The 24,462-nt window shown below is 42.5% G+C and overlaps 1 protein-coding gene across 11 annotated transcripts in view; it reads right to left on the bottom strand.

Annotated features, from left to right (window-relative positions):
- Positions 1-23,654, bottom strand: part of ABI1 (abl interactor 1) — an 85,187-nt gene extending 61,533 nt beyond the window's left edge. For 2 of the 11 annotated variants that reach the window (XM_074833557.1, XM_074833537.1), the window contains exon 1: positions 23,322-23,652. In XM_074833557.1, the coding sequence (XP_074689658.1) occupies positions 23,322-23,438 (117 nt within the window). In that variant the 5' untranslated portion in view covers positions 23,439-23,652. Of the gene's footprint in view, positions 1-23,321 lie in introns of all 11 variants that reach the window. The other 9 variants (XM_074833575.1, XM_074833566.1, XM_074833527.1 and 6 more) reach the window with 8 other exon arrangements.
- Between the last annotated feature and the right edge of the window lie 808 nt (positions 23,655-24,462).

The raw sequence follows: 24,462 nt of genomic DNA, 5'->3' as shown, positions 1-24,462 counted from the left end.
GAAGCAGCAAGAACAGTTTAATGCAATCTGTTGCCAAAAGGTAAAACAGCTATCGCATGTACTAAGGCCACACTACGCAAAACTCCATTTTCTAGTATTTCCAAATGCAAAGCTACCTTTCACCTAAAAAGAATATTGACATTTCTAGCTGTCAGAAAACATTAGTAAGAGTCATTTTGCTTCTTTAGAAAACAAGCTTTGGTGATGAAGGATCTGCAAAACAACTACTAAAGTTTCAAGAAGCAAGCTTCCCAAAGCACCCTGGCTTTCGGAAGAGGCATCTTAAACTTCAAGTCATCCCTAGCAGTGACTTTAAAAACACTGTCTTACTGAGCTGTAGCCTAAAGAAAACAACTGATTTATACTTGAACTTCTCCCACTCTGGACAATAGTGAAAATACAGGTAGGAGCTTCAGTGATATCTGAAATAAAAGGTTTACTGAATTAGACAGCCAATAAGGCGGCGGTCAACACAATTCTAACTTTATATAAACTCAAGTGTAGATCTGTAGCCTTTACTCAAGAAGTTTTCTTATTACAAAGTTTCAGCTAAATAATGTTAGGCTGAACACTAACAGGTTACAAAGCCACAGCACTCAATTACTGCGTGTTGTCAAATGAGAAAACTTCAGTGTACAAAAAGTTGCTTTTCTTCTCTAATGATTTGTTGATTAATGCCTTGCCCTCATTTGCCTAAGCACCTAATGATTCAGTTATTTGCTCTAACGACTACTTTGGCAGCAGGATTAGATGAACATAGTTGTGATGTGGAACTATTTCATGTCCTAGCAGAATTAGGTTAGAAACATTTTCAAGCTTTGCAGATAATTCAGGCAATTTCAGTTTGCAGTTTAACAGTTTAGATTAGAACTAACTTGACACATAGTCTCTTGTATTTTTTAATTAGAACTGCTGGCATCTGCAAAGATATAAGCTAAAAGCTTCACAGCCAGCAAAAGGGAGAGGGGAGAAGGAGAAGCCAAGAGCTGTGTGGCAGCAACAGGAGGGAGCCGGGATTTCCAATGTTCTCCAACTGTTACTTTCATCTCCCTCTTTAAGCAAAAACTAAAAGTAGCATAGAAGATAATGCACATGTTTACATGCCTTCAGACACTGTAGTATAATGCATGAGCACCTGTTAACTATTTAAAGGTAGACAACACAATACAAAGGCTGCCAACTGACTTGTTTTCCTAATAGTTCAGAATTACTTTATGATTTCTATTAAAAGCTTCAAAGATACAGTTGTTTCTCCCATAGTCCTTGATATCAATGGAAGTTTGAGTGTCCTGTAGTAGCAAAGCAAATATTCTTTATATCCAGAACATTAGAGCTTTTGAAGTTTTCTTCTTAAAGTAAGCTCCCACCTGTACCCCCAGTTCACCCTGTGCAGTCATGTTACTGTGGCAAAATTGCAGTTTGAAATTGCTTTCACATAACTAGGTTTAATACTAAAAAAAGAAAAACCTCTCCTATAATCCAAGTGGATACTTAGCAAGTTCAACCTGCATGGCATTCCACACAACATATCACCTGTTTTTGTCAAATGCAAGCTTGTATCATAAAGCTTCCTTTAAAAGTTTACATAATTACTATGGTCAAGTCAAAACTGATTCTACACCTAAGCAATTGCCACAGTAAAAAGAGAGTAGGAGCTTATTTACTGATTCTTCAGTTCAGTGACAGGTCAAGGTCAAATGATGAGGAACTTGTCAATCACTCAGCAGCTGATCTTTACAAGCAGCACAGTCAGTCCATTTTTTCTTCCCCTCTCCAAACTGCCTCCCACATAGGCACATCCCCACAACAGCATCTGTGCTGTGTTCAAACCATCTGCACTCCCAGCGTTCTACCAGCTCATTACCACCATCTTGTAGTTCATACAGCACGCAACTACATGTAGAAGCTTCCTCCAAAAAAATCACATCAGCTCACACTGCAAAAACATCTTTGGAAGCCAAACTTTCTGTTGCAAGCACACCGGTCCATACCCTCATTACCTATTCTCCAACCTCTGTTTTCCCTCTTTCCGCTTCAGTTCTAGTCACTGTGCTTGAAATTCCCTGTAAGATAAATGTTCCACCAAAAGAATCGGCTCCATTTGACAGAAGTCAGAAAGCAACTCATCAGATCACACCAAGACCGGCTGCCCTAGCAGAAGCAAATTAATTTGCCTCCTCAGTATGTGGCATGTGTTGCTCCACATTTTTCATCTTCAGCTGTTGGAATATGTGCAAACTCAAGCACAGAAAAACCCATCCAGGATAAACTACTAACAGAGCACTGCCCTAAAGCAGCCCAATAACCAATAAGCTGAACACAGCTGTTAATTATTCAGTGCCCAATATCTGTTCAGATGCTTGGCATTCTGTTCAAGGCCTTGATCACTCTCAGCAACCAAGCTACAGAACCAGCTTTACACTCAGTTTTATATGCCCTTGCTGTTATTGCTCATGCACATTTAATGACTTCAACAGTGCAGCACATTTGTGTTTGCTTCTCAAGTAAACACAGGATAATTGTTTAATTTTACATCTTGGTTGACTTTTTAAAAAAGACTTCCACCTTTCATTAATTGATTAAAGAGAAAAATTAGGATTACCACAATCACTTGCCACATGGATTTAGCAATCTCTACCACATATCGTCATTCACAGAATGCAACTATGCCAGAGTTATCAATACACCCACTTGTATTCTCTTTTGTTCATGCTGTTATTTATCTATCTTTGACATTTACAGAATGCATACTTCCTGGTAAAACAGATACTACAGCTGAGGTTTCAAAGTTCTTCTTCCTTCACTAAAGTCTTGCCATTTTAGCTCAGAGATCTGGTCCCAACAAACTGAGGAATGAATTTTTACTAAAAAACCCCAACAAAACAACAACAAAAACTAACCAAAAAACAACCAGTTAAAACTTTTAGCTTAAGTTAGCTACAACCTACAGCACCTCCTTTTTCAATTAAATTGGAAATACTTTTATACAATGGTGAAGATGTACATCCAGGCAGTGGCTTGGAGACTCCTAGATATCAGTACTTAACCTCCCTGAGAACTAGCTGGGGACACTCCAAGGTGGAAGGAACATATTTCTGAAAAGTGGCTTCCACATTCAGAAAACAGGAGAACCCAAACCTCCCTTGAGCAAGAGCTTGTAACATTATGTAGAACTTCTGGATGTATTTATGAGTTTGAAGTTGTTGCTTCACTGATCTGATAAGGCTTTTAATAAACCCTTAAGACCAGCTTTGAGTTACTTGTTACTTCTGACTGCCAGTGGCAAAATGCTTGGGCATTTTTAAACTATTCACAATATTACGTTCAGCTTAGACCAAGTATTCCACATCCAAACTGCAGTACTGTGTTTCAAAGATTTAAATATGCCATACACACGAGATAACATTTACCTACTGAGCCAAGACTGATCTACACTTAATATCAAGAACTGGAAATCCAGAGATCACTGTAAATAACTGAGGAGCTACATAATGAAATAAGTGGGTAGCCCATGGATAGAGGTTTCCTCCTTATACATAGTTCATGAAGCTTGTTAGACTACTTTGTAAACACACTGCACCATGGTAGACTTTTTGGCTGTTACTGCTAGTTATTACATCAGAGTATCAGTTATAAATGAAAGAAGAAAGTCAAACTGGCAAGTCACAGCAGGAAGTGCCACAAGTTTCTATATTCTGAAGAACTTCCAGGAGCCAACTACCTACCTGGAAGCCATCCAAGATCTAAACAGACTGTGGTCATTACTAGCAGGTGCTCAGCAGGGAGCATTCAGGGTTTCTTTCTCTCATCACAGATATAGCCTTAAGGGATATATATCATTCCAGAGTGGCAGGGGAAACTAAGGCTTAAAAGTTTACAAACAGGGGTTGCTTACACTATGTATACTATTCAGGTAAGGGCAGAGTACCAATCAGGTGTGTCAGCTGTCTCCTGGAACAGGCTTACTGAGCTCATGCCATACAGCAATCTCACTGAAGAAATTCTCTCTGCAACGCATTAGGCTAGCATTTACTTCAAGGGCATGATGCACTGATTATTTAACAATATTCACAGAGCTCTACTAAGCCTGGTATTTACCTGCTTACAAGTTCCAGACTGTTCCACACTGATCAGCACCTCAAGTCCCTCACTGAAAAGTGACGTAAGCCATCGGAAGAGTTAGTTCAGAAATCTAAGCTCAACCTTTGCCCAAGATACTAGCACAAGAGACATCCTCCCACAGCCCCACAGGTAAGACTTCAGAGGTCACCAGTACACTTCATCTACTGTCTGTCTTCAACACAAACAGTCCCAAATCAGCCACCACCAGTACTCTTGTTACTGGAGCCACCTGCTTTGACATTCATATCATTACTATCATCAGTAAAAACAATTGTGGGAAATTTAAAAAGAAAGCATTTACATGGGGACAAGGAACAGGACTTAGTACAAGCACAGCCTGATAAAATGACAGGGCAAACCCAGCCTCCATAGGAAGGGGAACTAAAGCCAGAACCCCACACATTCCAGAGTACAGGCAAATCTCAACTGAAATTCTGCACCAAAGATCAGTACTACAATATGTGCAGTAGAAGAATGTTCAAATGTTTTACTGAAGTGATTTGCCATAACTTGCCGTTTTGTTGTACTTTTCTACCATTCCTGAACTGGGGGGGGGGGGGGTGGTGGTTTGAAAACTCAAACTTTTCATTACCCAATAGCTTGCAAGATATTAATAGCAAAATATTACTGCCACTGAACATTGTCCACCACCTTCTCTCCAGGGGACTGGCAGTCAATGCTTCACTGGCAGTGAAAACAAGAAATAGAACAGACTATCCAACACACCTCTCTCTACACATACTGAGAAGTGGTATCAAATAGAAGTCTCAAAGCTGTCAACCGCTTAAATAAGTGGTTGTTCCAGGAGTATGAAGAAATTTAAAGATGGGGGAGGCACAAAAGTATGCCTAACCATTCAGAACAGTTCTAAAGCCCAAGATCCCTCTCACTACAGTAACCCCAAAATTAAAACTAGGATGATTAAATTCTTTCAAGTCCATTCAGTAAACAGTAATTTTTCCCATCTACTGAGGCAGAAATCCTCAATAAACACGACCAGGCTAGCATCTACAATTCAATTCAAGTGAACTTCCTTCCAGCATCCACAACGAAAAGGCCCATTGGTATGAAATAATACCATGTCTGTTGAGTTTCTCCAAGATAAGATGTAGTAACTCAGCTATACCAAATGCAGATGAACTCGCAGAACTTGAAATCTCTTCTCCCCAGGTAAAGACCTTGCACAATAAAACTGGCATTCATTCAAGGCACCAGACGATAAGGTGATCACCACCACAGCAACCACCACACCACAGCCCACAAGCAAGATTTCAGTCTGTTGCTTTTTAGAAACACCATCTTAAAAATCATTGACTGGTCAGCTATTCCCTCTTAAGGGTCAACACACACACCAATTTACTGTAGTTTAAGAAACACACAGGACAGCGTAACAAGCACTGCCTATAATTCACAAGCTCTAAGACAGGCCCTCCCCCAAATCCTGTACACGCTAGACAATCAGCTAGAAACAAATCCTTCCTTTCCATCAATAATATTCCCCTGAACAGTCCTGAATAGCCTTGATAGCAAATTAGCATTTCTGTGGGCTGGGACCAATTTAGCCAATCTGCCTGTGTCCTTGCAGATCTTCTTTTACTTGAAAGTTGCTTTTCATTCTGTTGATTAACTGTAGAAAGAAGAGTCTCAATTTTTCTAATTATCTCTTTTGGGGAAGGTAAAGGGAAAAAAGTTTTTTCATTAAGGGGAGTTAATTCCAAAGGAGAGTTTAAGGCACATGCATATATTGTATATACATACACACATGTATGTCCCATAATGGTAAAACTGTAACAGTCCTGATAAAAAAAAATGCAAGATGAATATGCACATTGAAGTTTCAGAAAAAAAAGTCTAACTTTCTCAGATACACTGATACAGATTATCATTAGATCCCAACCCACTCTGACCTGTGTGTACACAGCAAAGAACCACATCTTTGAGACTAAGCTAATAACTACCTTACCCTCATACATGTTTTTTACTTAAACTAAGATAGGTCCACAAGATGTAGCATTCACAACACCGATGCAGATTTTAACAGGTCCGTAAAGGAGGGCAGAAGTAGCCTACAAAACACTTTCTTTAAACAGTAAATATTTCAAAAAAAAAAAAAATCAACTTAGGAATGGCGTTTTAATCCAGGCTGAGAACATTATAGCAAGAAACAAATCTATCCAATAGGAGTGCGATTCACAAAGCAATGCCGACTCTGACAGATGGAGCCTGGGAAGATATGTGCCAGCTGCTCTGTTAGCAGCATTTTCTGCCCAATGCAGCAGTGCTCCATGTTGGCTCTAGACTAAACCACTCCCCTTATTAAAAAACAAATTATATATACAAAAATATCGTTGAAAACACAATTTTCAGTTCTCCTGCCAAATTCAATAGAGGAGATGTCATAATAAACATGTATGTTGGCACAATACATTGCTAATGTCAGTTGTTATGGTCTGTGTATACAGCCAAAATAGCATGCCACACTGAACTAAAATGACAGAAGCAGACATGCCCATGTGTCATTTTTACACAACCCTTGAACACTGAATTAGTGAGACTAAATATGCAACAAGCTTATGAAATTTGGTCTGAGTCTTATTTTCTGTTTTACATGATTTAGACAACACAGGCTCCAGGACAGAAACCACATCTTCCATTCCTGTAAAGCACTGCACATTTGCTTCAGACTTACACTTTTAACCTCCCTGCAGTGCCTATGATTTGCCTTATGACATCAAACACACAAATTTCTTCAGAGCTGACATAAAGCAGGCTCTGACACCAGAGACATCAGCCAGAGCTCCAAATACAGACTATTGCCACCCTCAGACTGTCAGCCAGGAAAAGAAACCCTTGGTTCTTACACAGCAGTCCTCCTTCTTCAACAGAAAGCAAGCTACTCAAGGCTTCAGAGCGTATGATTATTTCAGCACACTAGACAGGAGATAATAGGGAATTAGAGAACTTGCATTCCATTTGTTTCCTTACACACTGTCTCTCAAATATTGATCTTGTTTTCCGTTTCTAATGGGGCTTGAAATTAAAATGGCTTTCTGTTTACTTTCTTAAGTGCCAGCACCCACCCACAAATTTTAGCTCATCTAGCAAGGACATGCTCACTGCTAAGTCAGAGATATATTTTTCATTTTTTTGTGGGAACAGGAAGGAGACACTTCAGCATTTATTAGTTACCTTAATATCCTCCTTGTAATATAGTGGCAGCAACACAGAACCTAACTGGAGTGAAAACTGGAGTGAAAAATCAGAACAGCTCAGAATAACCTGTTTTGGGGCAAAGCTCTTCAGCTCATACTGTGTAAGAGAGTCCCTTTCTGTAACATTGATAACAGTGGTTCCTTCTATGGATTTTATTTAGCTCTTCAGTTTACTCTCATGGACTGTCAAGTGCTCACACAGTCAGAAGTTCATCTCCATTTTGACAAACCAAACTAAAGGAATGAGCCCAGAATACTACAATAAATCTGTATCTGAAGACAAGCAACATGCTAAAATCATAGAATAGAATCATAGAATGGTTTGAGTTGGAAGGGAACTTAAAGATCATCTAGTTCCAAGCCCCCTGCCCTGGGCAGGGACACCTTCCATTAGACCAGGTTGTTCAAAGCCCTGTCCAACCTGGCCTTGAACATTTCCAGAGAGGGGGCAGCCACAACTCCTCTGGGCAACCTGCTCCAGTGTCTCACCACCCTCACAGGAAAGATTTTCTTCCTTATACCTAATCTAAATTTACCCTCCCTCAGTTTAAAACCATTATCCCTCATCCCATCACTACACTCCCTGATAAAAAGTCACTCTCCATCTTTCCTGTAGGCCCCCTTGAAGTACTGGAAGGCTGCTATGAGGTCTCCCCAGAGCCTTCTCTTCTCTAGACCCCAACTGTCTCAGCCTGTCCTCACAGGAGTGGTGTTCCAGCCCTCTCATCATCTTTGTGACCTCCTCTAGACCTGCTCCAACAGGTCCATGTCCTTATGTTGGGGGCCCCAGAGCTGGACACAGAACTACAGGCGGGGTCTCACAAAAGCAGAGCAGAGGATCAGAATCACCTCTCTTGACCTGCTGGGCATACTTCTCTTGATGCAGCCCAGGATACAGTTGGCTTTCTGGGCTGCCAGTGCACATTGCTGGCTCATAGTCAGTTTTCCATCCACTAGTACCCCCAAGTCCTTCTCTGTAGAGCCTGTATTTGTGCTTGGGATTGCGCCGACCCATGTGTAGGACCTTGCACCTGGCCTTGTTGAACCCCATGAGGTTTGCACAGGCCCACCTCTCAAGCCTGTCCAGGTCCCTCTGGATGGCATCCCTGTCCTCCAGCGTGTCAACTGCACCACAAAGCCTGGTGTCATTGATGAACTTGCTGAGGGTGCACTCAATCCCACTGTCCATGTCACTGACAAAGACGTTAAACAGCACCAGTCCCAATGCCAACCCCTAAGGAATGCCACTCGTCACTGCTCTCCCCACTTGTGCATCGAGCTGTTGACTGCAACTCTTTGAGTGTGACCATCCAGCCAACTCCTTATCCACTGAGTGGTCCATCCGTCAAATCCACGTCTCTCCAATTTAGAGACAAGGATGTTGTGTGGGACAGTGTCAAATGCTTTGTACAAGTCCAGGTAGATGACATCAGAGGCTCTTCCCTTATCCACCAACGCTGTAAGCCCATCATAGAAGGCCACCAAATTTGTCAGGCATAATTTGCCCTTAGTGAAGCCATGTTGGCTGTCATAAATCACTTCATCTTCCATATGCCCTAATACAGCTTCCAGGAGGATCTGCTCCATGATGTTGCTGGGCACAGAGGTGAGACTGACTGGCCTGTAGTTCCCTGGGTCTTCTTTTTTTTCCCTTTCTAAAAATGGGGGTTATGTTTCCCCTTTATCCATTCAGTGGAAACTTCACCACCACAACTTCTCAATATCATGGATAGATGGCAGCTCACCTACAAAAGGTCATCTAAGACTACCTTTCTTTTCAGATCCTCACTCTCCAGTCCTCCTTACCCTCTAGGGAGGCCTGAAATCATAACAGACACCACTGAGCAAGCAAGGTTAAGACAACAAGATTTAGCATAAAGGATCAAATTACAGCATCACCTCAGCATGTCCTGGTATCACAGATTATATGTTAAAAGTGCTCTGAACCCATACAACAGGGTAACCTCAACTGCTGTTTGCAAGACAGCTACATACTGAACATCAGCATCTGTGAAAGGCCTGGTCCAAAAGCAAGCAGGCTCAAAGCTACACCCTGCAACGAAACAGGTTTCTCCACATGGAGATGTTGCAGGACAACAAAGCAGGGAGGGAAGTGGATAAGGAGAGCATGAAAGCCATTAGCAGGCCTGTCCAGCTCCAAGAAGAATCTCAATGCACTAAAATGTAGAGCCAGGAGTTACACAGGCCTTCTAACATCCAGCAAATGTCTGGACTGCAAGTGTTCCTGATTCATCAAGAGTTCTCATGTTTAAGAAAGTAACTTTTGACACACAGCTGCTGCCCAGATTTAACAGTTCAGGCAGTTCCCAAACATCACAGTATTTTTAAAACAAAGAAGAAAACAATGGCCATTACAGGGTCAAATTCCCTTCTCATGCTTTATAGCACTACACTACTAACTATTTAGTGTCTTGAAGATCAATATATTCACTCCAGCAGGAAACCATCCAAGGGCTTGCACATACATCACAACATTAGCACAATGTGCTTAGACCAGAAACCAGTGGATCTCCCCAGTTTCGTAGTAGTTTGCTTCCTAGCACAAGGCATACTTTCATATAGCACACAGGCTATACAGTGATCTCCTGGTAATAAAGTAATGGACTGCAATACAAGGACTGATTGTTTTTACAAGAACTTGCATGTAAGTGGAGAAAATCAACCTAGTTTCTGTTTCTATCTGATCACAAAAACAGTTGCTAATATTGTTTAGACTTTTGTGCACTCCTGAACCTGACTGTAGAATTTTTATCTGGTTTAGTGGTTGTAAGCACACTACATCCAGTTTCTTTTTGAGGAATTACTTTTATTATGTTAAAATTTGAGCCTATGGTTAGCAAGAGCATTCTAAAACCTTACATAAATAAGCTCATTTGAATACTGGGTTATTTCAATTGCAGCAAGTAGGAATTTAGCTCTTCAAAAAAACCCCAAACACACAACAGAACAAAACAGATGGCTCAGGAGAATGGAGAAGAGGAGGAGAGGAAGGAGGAATGGCAAGTCAATAATATACCAGTTTCTTTCCCCCCAAAAAATGTGAACAGGACAGTAGGTAACAAAAATAAATATGGTAATCTCCACATCCAGCAACAGATAAAGCTTAACTTACAGAAACCAACAGAAGACAGAAAGCAAGTCCTTCAATAGGAAATAGTGTCAATTTGAGGAGTGAGGGGGTTGTTTTGGTTTTTTGAACAAAGTCCTTGGAGAGACAGTTGCTGCGGTGTTAGCACAGCAGTAGTTCAAGGGAGTAACTTTTTCTAGAAATACAGCTCCAATGCCTCTTGCAGATATAATTACAGAAAAGCTTTCTAATCCATGCTTAAGTTTCAACAGTGATTTTATGCTGCTCCTTCACATGATTTTAAAGACTGCTTCCCCTTCATGTACAATGTAGAAGAGGGCAGCTTTAAGCAGATACAGGAAGCGCAGTCATACAGATGACAGCAGTGCTTGCACTTCCATGCAATCAGATGCATGAGAATAGCCACATCCACATCACTCCCTGTTCCCCCCTCCAGTAGTAAAACAGTCCTTGAACTATTCTATTTCAGCATTTGTAGTAGGGCCACCAGGACACCCTAATACTAACTCATCTGTAATCAGCTTGACAAATGAGTGGCCTTATTACAGCCACAGAGGACCTGTGTTCAGAAGAACAGTCCTTTCACAACAGGAAGATGTCAGCCGCAGTTGTGTACCCGCCCATACACACACTACCATCTACCTCCACATCTGTGTGCCCCAGAGGAAGCATAGCACCTGCCCCCACCTAGTTAAAACACAGGAGAGGCCAAGGCAGGGACAGTGTACCTGGCATATATAACTGCTTCAAAGCTTGGGATGGCCTCTCTACACTGCAAGAGAGGCAGAAGAGGTAGTCCAAGCAAATTATATGCCAATTAAGTCTGCTGGCAAGACTTAGCTACCAGAGATAAGATTCATACTATGATGTGAGCAGATGCAAGTAAGCCCAGGACTGGAACAATTACATTTCATAAGCTCTGTATGAAACTAATTTAGAACAGCAAGAAGTGGCTAAAAAAAGTTATACCCTAAAAACATGCTCTCAATTTTACTAAAGAATATACAGTATTTACATGCATATAAAATCCTGCATGAATAATAGGGGATGGAAAAGGAAAGACTTTTTATATAAAAACAGCCTAAACACTGAGGATATGTCCAAAGCAAAACTGGAGACTGGTCTTTTTACTACCTCCCCTCCTAACCAGCTCTTACTAGAGTAACTGCTTTCCAGCTTCCCACCTTGTTTTTTTTAAAAGAAATTGGAAAGAAAAAAAAAAGAAAACCTTTTCTGTTCAACAACTACAGAAATTCATTTTCCTAGTCACAAAAGGAGAATTTTCTTATCATCATGAATGGCCACATTTTTGCACCGATTATACTTAATGATGATGCATTTTTCTTCACTTTTGCAGTGGTTAGTTTGCATTTAGTCATTTTCTGAGGAGGCAAGAAGCTTAAATGAGTAGCTTTTGCTCATTATTTATGTTCTCTATTTGCATAACTCCTTCACAACTGCTCCATTAAACACCTCTTCCCCTCCAAGGCCAATTTTAAAAAGCCTCCTGCTTTATGAGACTGACAAGCATGACTCACAGTATTCCCCACATTCATTCCCCCAGGCCTGGTGGGATGTTATACAGCCAGTAAGTACCTGCTTCAGTTCATACTCCCCCACTCCCAGTGCTGCTGCAGTAACCCTTTACAGCAATCTGAGAAAAAAGTAAAGCTACCTCTCTAGCTGTCTGCCATACGTAGGAAGTAAAGAGCAGCAGTATTTGCTTTTAATGTTGTCCTACCATGTCACAGGAAGAGAGTGTGGTTGAAGAGAGGCACTGAGTGAAGGAGGGTTACACGTTCTCTCCCATTCCTCCTGTGCTTTTACTCATGCCAGAAACTTGGGAGTTGCTCAGGAGCCTCAACTTGCTTTTCAGACATCCTTCAAACCATTCCCACTTTCTGTCAGCAAGGCAAACAGTTATTCAACATAGATTATTCTTTATCAATTCTTAAGCCCTTTCCGTGCCTGAGAAACACACCCAAATCCCCAGTGCATTCCACATTCAGGACCAAAACCAGCAACTTTTCTTCCTTCAGCAGAGGAGCAGCAACCCACAGGTACCATATCCCTGCACACTCAGCTTTTATCCCCAGTAAACGAGCCTCTCATAATTACAACAAATACCTCCCCCAGTTTCTGAACAGTCAGTATTCACTGCATAGTACTGGCAGGAGCTGATTTTACAGTTCTTGTTCGTGGGTAGCAGGTTTCCAAAGAAGGAACGCATGCTAGAAAGCTTTCCATCCATTGTTATCCTTCTCCATTGATTTAAAGTACAGACTGCTAAAGAGGAACAAAATATACATCTAGAAATTACACAGCCACTACTCAAGTGATACAAGACTTCTTACAAAGTAAGCAGCATTGTATGAGCCCAAGCTTCAATTACATCTATGGCAACAACAATCTTCTCTAACATTCAAAGCTAAAGACATCTTAGAAATTAGACACAAAATCTGTTGCCGTTTAAGACAACATGTACTTGCAATGCTCCCAGACAAGTCTCAGGACTACTGTGGCAACCAGATCATTTCAGTGCTGGGAGAACATACATTATGCAGCAGCAGGAAACACACCCACGGTGTTTGAAGAGAGCCCTTGTAGAGCCAAGTGCTTCCAAACCACATTTTTATCTAATGCAGCTAAAGCCAGGAGTTTGCATCACAGAAACAATAGCTCCTCCCAGAGATTTAGAAATCCTGCAAGTCAGCCAGCAAATCAAAATCTGAACAATCCCCAGCCAGGCCTCCATGAATCTTGCCAACGTAAGTGCACTGACCCATCATATCTCTATTCGTTAGTCTGATACTCTCTGGACCTTGACTGAAGCATCACCCAGGCCACCTGCTATGAGGTCTCAAAGTGGGAACCCTGGAGGCTACATATTTTATAAAAACCCTTCAGGATCAGGTCCAGCTCTGCTTTGTGGATACATACCTACTAATGTATGTTAACAGAACACCATTCCCACTGACAAGTCCACCTTTCCCTCACTGTTAAGAGATCCAAAGCCCTCCAAGCAGACAAGTTTTATTAAGCCCTTTCCCCTCCTTGGTCTCAGAGTAACAAAAGGACCAGCTTCCTGGACAAGACAGATTTCTTATAAAGGAAAGGGCTGGCCACATATCTGAGAGGCCTCCTCAGAGTTTTACTAGTAGACAGAATCATGTCAGTCCCATTGCACACCACGCCTCCCCAGCTGCCTTCTATTTCTTCTGCATCCTGCTCATCATGGCTTCCTCAGGTGGTTACAGACCAATTCACAGTCAAGGCCTTAGTCTCAACTCTGTGCCAATAAAGATAATCAAAAAAACAAGCATATATAAATGTCTTCAGTAGCTGCAGTTTTCAAATTATTCAAACCCATGCTAAAAGAAGCTGTTTGTCTGAAAAGCATCATGAAAAACAGCTGCATAATTTAAGCTGCAAGGCAGTAAAATAGACAGTTAAATAATAGAAAGAGATTAATTAAAAGAAATAGGCAAGGGAGAAGAGGTTTTCAGATGAGATCTGAAATGAGACTGAAAGTCAACAAGGTAGAGAGCAAGCATGTGAGTGTTTCAGAGCCAGAAGCTGTGATGAGAGCACTCTTGCATCAATGGCAGGAAAAGAGAAAGTCCACAGTATTTTGGCAGGAGGAGAAAAGTGAGACAACAGGTCAAGGAAATGGCCTGCAGTAAGCAGATAGGAGACTTCAGCAGTGAGAAAGAAACCAGCAAATTCACAGTAAGATCACAGGCTAGGAGAAGCATCTAGAAAGAGAGAAATGTCACTAGTAACATTTAGGAACGTAACAGCAACTAACATCGTTAGGTGTACGACTGCAAAAAGACAAGCCATAGTATCATATTCTGCAGCTACTTAGATGTTACTGCAGCAGTCTGATGCAGCTGCCTGAACACCTTGTTCTTGTCTATTTGTTTTACACATTTTCTTATCTTAGGCTCCAGAAAACACTGAATTATTGCATGGGGATCACAGTTCAAGTATTAATTTGTAGTACGCCTACTACAATAAAGTCAAGTAAGATGCTCAGCTGACAATGATTGCTGCAGGACAAATACTGGTTGGCGGATTTGCTGACCCCAAAGTACAAGGAGATCAGAAGATGAAAGTGAAGATATGCATCTGGTGAAAGATTAGCTGGAAAAAAAAGCCAACAAAAACCCCATGTTTGCCTGATACAGTTTAGAAAAAACATTATCATGTGAAACACTGGTGTGAAAGCAGCCAGAAGACTCTACACTTCAGTTCTTTTCCAAGGATATCAAAGAATTGTTATGCTTCAAGTAGTAAACAAGCAATTTTTTTCCTTGGGACTATTTATAACTTTAAGACCACCCAGTAAGAACATTACGTTCAACACTAAGGATGTCAAACCAGCATTTGTTTTAATAAGCCTCCTCTGCCCAAGTTCCAAGAGGCCTCCCCGCCTTCTTAACAAAAGTAGGAAGAGTACCAGGTTTTACTCCTATTTGTCTTTGAGGTTACAACAAAATTAGGAAAACAATGCAGAGTCTCCTCCCAATGAGTTTTTAACTGCTCATCACTACAGTATCAAAGCCTCCTCGCACTTAGAGCAGCGTGCCTGCTCTTTAACAGAAAAAATACACAAGAGTTGGTTATTTTAGGCTCTTTGGAGAGGGAGGGAGGAAGGAAGGAAGGAAGGGAGAGGGATGACAGTATCACAAATATATCTGCTATCTTAACATAAGAAACATAAGCAACATAAGAAAGCTGTATCTCACTGCAGAAGAGACAACCTTTACTGTTCTTTTAGAATACTGCACGATGGCAGAAGATACAGCATGGCATACATCATCTGCAGCTATTATGAAAAGACTTTATCATAGCAGAGGCCTAAACCAAGTGAAGTTTTGATTTTCAGAGCCTTTTTCAGTTTGCCAAACCCAGAACTTACTAATTAAACATATCTGATCTGGAATCTTAGACAAGAATATTATTAAAAATAAAGTCACACTAATTCATCAATCTTTTTCAGAGTAAAACTAATTTGTTTTGTCAGTTTAACCAGCAGGTTGGCTACCAATTTCATCTCATGTTAATACAGATTGTTGAATTTTACAAGTTGTATCTGAAAATGCTGCACTCATGTTTTGCTCCAAGTTGAAATTCTCATGCAGGGTTCCCCATCCCTCCTTTTCTTCCAAAATATCAGCATTATAGTAACAAGTCTACACTCTGCAAAGCATTCGTGGCTCCTGTTAACAGCATTAAGGGCTTGCATAAGTAATGAGTAACACTATTTGCATAGTCTCGAGCAAAGGTAGCATCTACACTCTTATTAATTAACCCAAGGGAAAAACCACATTCCCTCTAATACCAAGAGGAGATGTTTAGAGTTCTGCTTTCATTTGCTGCACAATAAAAGGATTCCTCAGAGAACCCACCTGTTAGAAGTGCTGTATCTTATGTCACTACCTGGCCCTAAGCCGATGAAGCACTTGACTGACCCCTTCAGCACAGTCAGAAGTGCATGCCGACAGGCTGGAGGTGAAGGAAGAAAGGCACCTGCAGATACCATCTTGCTCACCTAGAGCTCTGTTCAGGAGCACATCGTGACCTATTCTCCACAGCACCCTGGTCAGCCCCCAAGGGCTCTGTGCAAGTTTTGAGCTGCAAAGGGTTATTTCTACAACCCACAGGAGACATCAAGTCTCTGTCTGCAGCAGCTGCCTCACCAGCAAGGTCAGGAAAAGGGAGGAACCACACTGAGGCACCCTATCTACTGTTACAAATTCAGCAGTTACTTCCCTTTACTTAGGGGTGGAGGGAAGGGAGGATCCCTGCGACCAAGCCACCCACCTCTGTCACCAGTGCTCAGATTTGGGGGGAGTAGGGTAGAGGTGGAAGGAAAAGCATCAGAGCAACTGCTCTGGGTAACACAAACACTAAAGAGTGCAAGAACGCTCAGGTAATTATGAACAAGCCTGGACTTTGAGTAACTGAGGGCCCAGAAGTAATTTCCCACCAGCTAACAACAAATAAAAACCACACCATACTCCTTTCGACTCCAAGTCACTAATTAAGGACTGAACACTGGCACAGAGAGAGCAAGATACCCTCTTATTCCTCAAGGATGTAGCAAGCTACACCAGAACTGACACACTCATCCACACAGCTGCCATCCCACTGTTCTGCAGATAAGTAACATTTCAGTCACCAGAACTGTCAAACACAGACTGCTTTCACTAACAAGAAAGAGTGGTATCTTCTAGTGCCTCTGCCAAGACAGAGAAACCCACCAACATGCAGACAGACAGTACTGTGAGCGTTATGTAACTCCAGAAGTTTGCAAAGCCAAAAACTGGAATCTCAAGGTTCTGAGGAGAGGAAATACACAAAACTCTTAAAAAGTAATTGCTGCTAATGAGTTCAGTGATGGTTTCAGGTGCATGTTTTCCCAAGGGATTCATTGCACTGTCTCTGTGGTCACTGTCTCCATGTTTCTGCAGATACACACTTTCTGCTGTGTTGTAGTATAACAAGCAATTTGGAAGGGGGGTGGGGTGGGGGCTGGGGAACCCTTGTGCACAGCACTGGAAGCCCAAACAATCAGGTTCTGTTCCCAAATCTGACAGCACGTCCCTATATGACCTTCCACAAGTCAGTTATAAATTCTATGCCTTCATTTATGCTTCTGTAAAACGAAGACAGTTCAAAATACTAAACAAAGATATTGGGAAGTTGCATTAAGTTTTTTTGGTGTAGAGTTTGGGATCTTCTGTTATTAAACTTAGATCAGTAGCACAGATATTAACAGGAACCTTGTCCTCAGAGGTACAGTGCTTCCTACCTGTACACAGCCTGATCCTGTACCTTCATTACAATTTGATTCACTTTCTGAGCCCTCCTCAAGGCCCATCTATTTTCTCTTTACTGTAAGAGCTACTTACTGCAACAAGCTCCCTGAGATCCAGAGGAAGGTAAGTATTAGACAGTTGCCACTCTTACTCATGTCTTCTTCCTTCCTTCCAACAGGGGCTGAGCATAGCAAGTGCATAGCAAGTGCAGCACAGACAGCAAGGATCACACTCAACATAGACTGACAACAAACAACCTGCAAGGAGCAGATGGCACTACCTTGGTGGAAGAAGCAGTACACACCTGTAAAAGCTTATCCCAATCCACTTTACTCCGTCTGATTAAGGTAGCACAGTGCTGACACCATTATCTGCTGAAATACTAATGAAAAATGGAGCAGGAAGAGCAGCTGACATCTTACTGGCTTCTTAAACCAAATGTACCAAAATTAATGGAAACATTTCAAATTTGGAAAAGCTGGTCTCATATCATCTACCTTGGACACAAAACAGACACATAACACTCTAGGATCCATTTCCTGTACATGCAGGGTAATCACTTGCTGATTCAGTGAAGTTGCACTATTGTCTTATTGTTGCTTTTGAGCTAAACACACAGACAACACACTGGCAAAGACGACCTATAGAAGGCACAGAAGAGCTACAAGCCTAATCCGCCAACCTGTACCCAAATTATTATTACTATTTAAAAAAACCCCACACAGACAGAACAGTCAGTGCGTTTTATACTGATGGCAAGTGTTTGCTTAAACTACCTTAAAAAAGAACAGTGTTTAAAAGTATAAAGCTAACACCATTTCTTAAAGAATATGATTTAAACCTGCAAAGCATAGTGGATGGTACATCCACACCTTATCTCATTGCTCTCAAGCTCTCTAATTTTGAATTATATTTTGGTGTTACAGAACTAAGTTAATTTGCTTTTTTTGTAGTGTTCCAAATTTAGCAATGAAACCAGGAAAAAAAAAATTACTATTTATGCTCAATACAAACCAATTAACTTATGAGCATAAAAGCATCTAAGTTCTCACAGCATGTAAAAGATTTGTATTAGTGACAATTTAAGAAGTTTATCCTTTTAAAACAGGTCATTTCCTGAATTAGATATTCTGAGTGAACTTCTTCGTGCTGAACTAAATTAAGTCACTTTCCATACATCAGTCAATAAAGTCGAGTGTCAGATCAGTTACCAACATCTAAGGAAAAAGAAACACCATGAAAAAAGTTATTTCCTTTCCAACACATACTATCTACTTACTGTATAGGAAGTGCAGAACATCCAACCTATTAAACAGAAAAGATTCCTATATGCATACTGGAAGATAACATACAGATTTGTGAAGCTTCTTGCATGCAGCACCTCTGCTCAACCCCACACGTTTATTTTCTACCAAGTGGAAAGAGAAGTTCATTTTTTGGTAATGGCAGTCAAACTGAAATCTATCCCTGCTTTTGTCTGTTTTACCCAGAATAGCTTGTTAACTAACCGTTCAGTTTCCACATACCAGTTGGAAGCTACAGAAGGAAATAACATGACAACAAAAAAAACACACATTTAGGCAACAGAGCACTTATTTCCTTAAAAGGTCTTTCACTTAATTTATTTTCTAAAGCTGCTAAATCTACCCACTAGAGACCATCAAGATCAGAATTTACACAAGTACTACATATTCCAAGCTATTCAGAGGTTCTCACAGTCATATTAAAATCATATTTGAGCTTAAAAAAAATTACAAATGAATCTTCCCAAGTGGTCTAGAATCAGAGACTCATGAAAACTATGTATCTGCCTATGCATAAACAAGACTATAAGAAGCATCCAATTTATACAGCAGGGGAAAGTTGTAAACAGTGTCATATAGCACAGAGCAGGGCTCTGTGCTACACCAGTCAATTGAAGTTGTTCAAAAGGAAATCAGCAGTGCAGTAACACTGGAGACGCTGGTCTCCTGTGCCATTCTAACACTTCATAAGCTAGTTATGGTAAATAAGTTCACTAAAAAACTGAAATAATTCAGTTCAGCCAGGAAACTGACTGGAGGATCTCTCTGGAAGTTAATATTTTCGGCTGAAGAATCATAATTAGAACTGTAAGTGCTTTAACTCCATATGTTATTTCTGTATTAGTACTGATAAAGTTCACACCATTTAGGGTACTGATGAAATTCCTCACTAGTATCTTCAGCTTTAGGCTACAGATTTTCAGATAACCTTTCACGGTTACACACACACTGAAAGGGGCTAGTCCCAGATTTTATTTGCAGGAAAGAGGATTTGGGGAAGGCATCAGAACTTACATTTATATGGCATCTAGGAAGAAGTTTCATTTATTTCTATTATAAGACAGTTTCACCACTCCTTCCTCCCCTCTCTTAATCTTGCTGTACATTATTAAAAAGGTATGCCAATTCACAAGCAAACACCTCCATCATGAGAGCAGAGCCATACCAGTATTCTAAAGAGTGCCAGACAAAATCTTTTAGAAAATATTAAGAAAAATGTAATTTCTCTATATTTTAGAAAACTTTAGAAAACAAAAACATACTTCCACATGAAGATTCAAGGTTCAAAACCTGCTCTTAAAACCATTCAGTTTAGGTCTCTGATCTAAAAGAAAATAGGAATCTAATTTTCCACCTGCTTGTCCCTGAAGCTTCCAACCAGAAACATAACAGATTTTAAATCCTGTCACAGAATAAATACAGCAACATACTTATTATGCTTTTTTCCTTCCAGTCAAAGCTAAAATCACCACCACCACCATCACAACTTCCTTCAATTACTTCTACATTTAGTTTCCCTTTTTTCTGTCTCCCTCTGTCTCACCCCCCCCAAGACAGCCACCATACTGTACTTTCCTTTTAGCACTGCAGATCTTCCTTAGAAATGCACTTGCTCTGCTTCTCCTGAATTCTTTTCCCTTCCTATCAGATAAACCCTGTAGATAACCAGAATACACATGGTCTGGAAGGCAAACTGTGTTACTGCCTGGCATTCCAATTTCTTCACAATTTGCCTTAGCAAGAAGCTGCTTCCCACTTCTCTAAGAACAGCAATTTTCAACTTGAGAATCCCAAATGCTGTCATCTTTCCTAAATGCTTCAGTTAAGAGGATGCTCACAGCCAATAAAGCTACACCCCCCATTAGGGAGCCAAGTTCCAGACAGCTGAGTTTTCCCCCCCCTTCCTCCCTCCCCCCCTTTTTTTTTTTTCTTCTTTTCAGCATGACTTAAATTTTACCAGAATTATTCCCAGATTAAGCAAAAGAGACAAAACAAGATTCATGTGTTTTCAGATCCAAAAAATACAGATAAAGTTTGAAAACAACAATATTGGGGGCAGGAAATTATTTTCGTGCCTAAGTGAGCAAAGAATATAAGACATAAGACTGAGAATATCAAGAGCTCTGAATAAATATCTGAGTGCTATTACCATTACTATAAATTGTTAGCACCAGCACTCAGAATAGTCAGACAACCTTGTTCCACCTCAATGCCACACCGCAGAGTGGGTGACAGTGCACAGGAAGTTTTCCTACTAAGGAGCACATACACTTTCCCAAAGAGAGAGAGAAAACTCTCCAAATTCAAAGCTATCCAAACTCAAAGAGGCAGGTTGAATCAGTTACGTGCTATGGGATAAATTACGATGCATACCCACTTCTGAACTATTTTAACACTCACTTCACAGCCAGGTCCTCTGTTCCAGCCTGCCTTTTTTATAAAATGTTCAATTACATTAACTACAAACACTTTGTATTATGTGTTGGTTAAGCCTCTTCCTCTCCTCCCTTGCCATTCCACACACACACTCCCAAATCTCATAACCCAGTGCCCTGTGTCGTATTGCCTAATCCTGCAGTGGCCCCACCACAGGCACTGGGAGTATATAATCTGTTCAGTAGTCCAACTGGAGAGCAGATGGCTTTGTATAAAGTGCTGATTAAAAAACTCACCTCCATCACACATTAAAAAAAAAGTAATACTATCAATTTATTTGCCATTTTTACTGAGTAAATGCACAATGCATGTACAATACAAGAGGTATACATTTTTCAAAGCCACTGCGCAAGTTCTCATTAGGAATTTTCAAACTCCAACTTCCTTTCAAAAGGGGTAAACACAGCTGTACACAGATAAAACAGACTGTACCAATCCCACATCCAGCTGACCTTGATACTTGAGGTGAAAATGAGCTACCAAATTAAAAAAAAAAAAAAAGAAAAAAGATAAAAACCATCCCAAATGACTAGATGGGAACTAGCTCAAGTGTTGGGGTTTTTGGTTTGTTTGCTTGAAGAAAGACAAGCTTTAGGACTCTGAAGAAAATGATGTAACTGAAGACTCTCTGCAACTTTCTGACACAGGGAAAAAGTCAGCAGCGGGAGACAGGTCAAAACTTGTGCTGCAATTACCATGCTCATGTATTTGTCATATTTCCCATGAGTAAAACCAAATGAACCTCGCCTCTTAGAAGCATTTATATCAGCAGCTTTCTCTGGGTGGAGCAAACAACTCGGAAGAGTAAACAGATATTAACTCATACTACCTCACATACCACAAAAAAAAAAAAATCTTAAAAATGTCTTGTTAGAACAGTTTTAATCCAAGTAGCTTGCTTAAAAAAAAAAAATTAACGTTGTATTATTAAATCTATGTTTTCAAATTTGCTACTACATTACTAAAAACAGTAAGACAGCTTTCCAACAACGACGGATGCCAGAGAATTTAATAATCTACATTAAATACTCATCACAGGTAGCCTGGTATTAGATTCAACAAGTTCATTCAGGCCGTGTAGTAAGTAAAGTGGAGTTTATTTGCTTTTCCCCTTCAATTTTTTTAGTAAAAAAAAAAAAAAGTTGAATTTGAGCATCTCGGGATGGTTCTGTATCCCCATCAGTATGACCAAATATACAGACTTACAGAGCTATGTGCTGCAAATGCTGGGAAAAACAGCAAATTGTGCTTAACGTAGCTTCACAAAAATAGACTTAAAGCAAGGCCAAGAAGCACTGGCAATCTTGGGGGGGGGGGGGGGGGCGGGGGGCGGCGGGCGGCGGCGGAATTCACACCGACTGGCGGAGACACGCGACAACCTCTTCTAGCACCAGCGCCCCGGTCTGCAGTGACTGCTGCAGGGTGCCCGGACCGCGCAGGCTGCGGGAGGCACAGATTGCCATTTTGAAACACCCCCCCCCCAGCTCCCACACTGGCGCCCGCGCACCGGCAGCCTCCTGCGCCCACAGCCCGCTCGCTGCGGCGAGGCCGACCCTCCGCGCGGCGCCCCGACCCCGCCGTTCCCTCGGCCTGGCCGGCAGCCGCACGCCGCGGAGGACCCGGCGCACGGTTCCCGCCGCGGATTCCCCCCACCCCCCCCCCACCCCGATGAGCGAACGACGTGGTGTCACTCGTTGTGCGGGGCCCCTTCCGCTCCCCAAGCGCCCGCCGCGCCGCTGCGGATGGCGGCCCCGGCGGAGGGACCGGCCGGCACCCGCCGCCTCGCGTTCCACGTGAGGTGCGGGAGGGGGGGGGGGGGGGGGGGCGCGGAGCAACCGGCACCGACCGCCGCCCCGGGGAGCGAGGGGGAAACCCCGAGATACCGGGTCTGAGCCGGCCGCGCGGAAAGTCTCACCGGCCCTCACGGCCCGCTCACCCCCACCCCAACCCAGAGGGGTCTCCAGGATGTGACTCATAATCAATAAATACAGAGAGAGGGGCGGAGGGGGGGGGGGGGGGGGGGAAGAAAAAAAAAAAAAGAGAGACACACCCTCCGAGCCGGACTGACATAATAACCCCCTCCCTTCCCCTCCGGAGCGGGGGAAGAGACGGCCGGCCGTTCGGCTGGAAAGTTGAAAGAAAAGGCAAACCCGAGGGAGCGACTGCGGGGCGGGGAGCCGCGGCGGGGGCAGCCGGGCGCCGCGCTGCCCCTCAGGCAGCTCCGGCCCCGCCGGCCGCACCAGAGAGCCGAGCCCGGCCGAGCCTCCACGCCCCACGGCCGGCCCCGCTTCGCTGCCTCGCTGTCCCTCACCTGGATGTAGTTGTTTTCGCAGTAGTCGGCGACTCGAGTGAGGTTCTGGTAGCTCTCGAGCAGAGCCCGCTTGCCAGAAGGGATTTCCTCCTCTAGCAACATCTGCAACTCTGCCATTTTCCACCCCTCCGCATCGCTTCCTCTTGCATTAAAGAGACAGCGGCAGCGCCGGGCTCGCAACCCGCCTGGTATTGTGGGATTCCTCCTCGCCTCGCTTTCGTGAGCTCTCGCTTTCCCCACCCATCCTTCCCCCTCCGAGGGGAGGGGAAAAAAAAAAAAAAAATAAAAAAACCCCCACCAAAACCCACCCCCGCTTTGCAAAGTAAGCCGGGAGCTGTAGGCAGCGCCGCGCCGCGCAGGGCGCATGCGCGGGGGAGGTGGGGCTGTCGCGGCTCATGGCCGCCGCCCGCGGCCAGGAGATGGCAGTGGGTGGAGGCCACCACCCCGCCTGACCTAGGCCCTGCGGCGGGAGGGCGACAGCCAGCAGGGCTGTCAGACCCTCTTTCTGGGCGCCTAGAGACGAGGGGAGATGCTTGTGCCTTCCCCCGCCCCCCTCAACAAAAGCCTCAACCCCAGCAGTGCTGCGCTGAGGCAGTGCCTCTCTTCAGGAGAAGCCAAGAGTCAGGGAGGGAAGCACCGCCCTCGTTATCCGGCTTCCTGTCAGGCTAGAAATTTGTAAGATGCCAACAAAATTGGTAAAATGATAGGAGCATCATGATTCGGGGCAATTAGTCCCTTCCCAGGGGGTTATCCCAAAGGGAAGGCAGAAACACTGAATCTAAGGTGTGTAGATCTCTCTGAAGGCCTGCCCAGAAGTAGTAATTGACAATTAGCATTTTTCTGGTTTTAGTTTCATAAGAGGAACTTAAATATTTGGCTAAGGCAAATACATTATTCCTGCCACTCTTTTATCTGAGTTGTTATTCATCGTTCAGAGCTGCTTCTGGTTGTTGCAAAGGGTCTGGTGATAAGTACAAGCTTTCCTGCATATAAGTTTTTTTAAAGCAAAATCCTGTTTCTGTGATCATACCAGAAGAAAAGCCAATAACAGCAGGTGGCTTCTATGCTGGGATGTCCAAGACTGCCTTTGCAATGAGTAACAGGCCCAGAAGAAGCTGTGTCCAAGGCCTGTTATTCATGC

The sequence above is a fragment of the Strix aluco genome, chromosome 1 (assembly GCF_031877795.1).
Source record: "Strix aluco isolate bStrAlu1 chromosome 1, bStrAlu1.hap1, whole genome shotgun sequence".
Lineage (NCBI taxonomy): Eukaryota > Metazoa > Chordata > Aves > Strigiformes > Strigidae > Strix > Strix aluco.
Note: the sequence above shows the minus strand (reverse complement) of the source record. Positions and strands in the feature narration are given on the sequence as shown.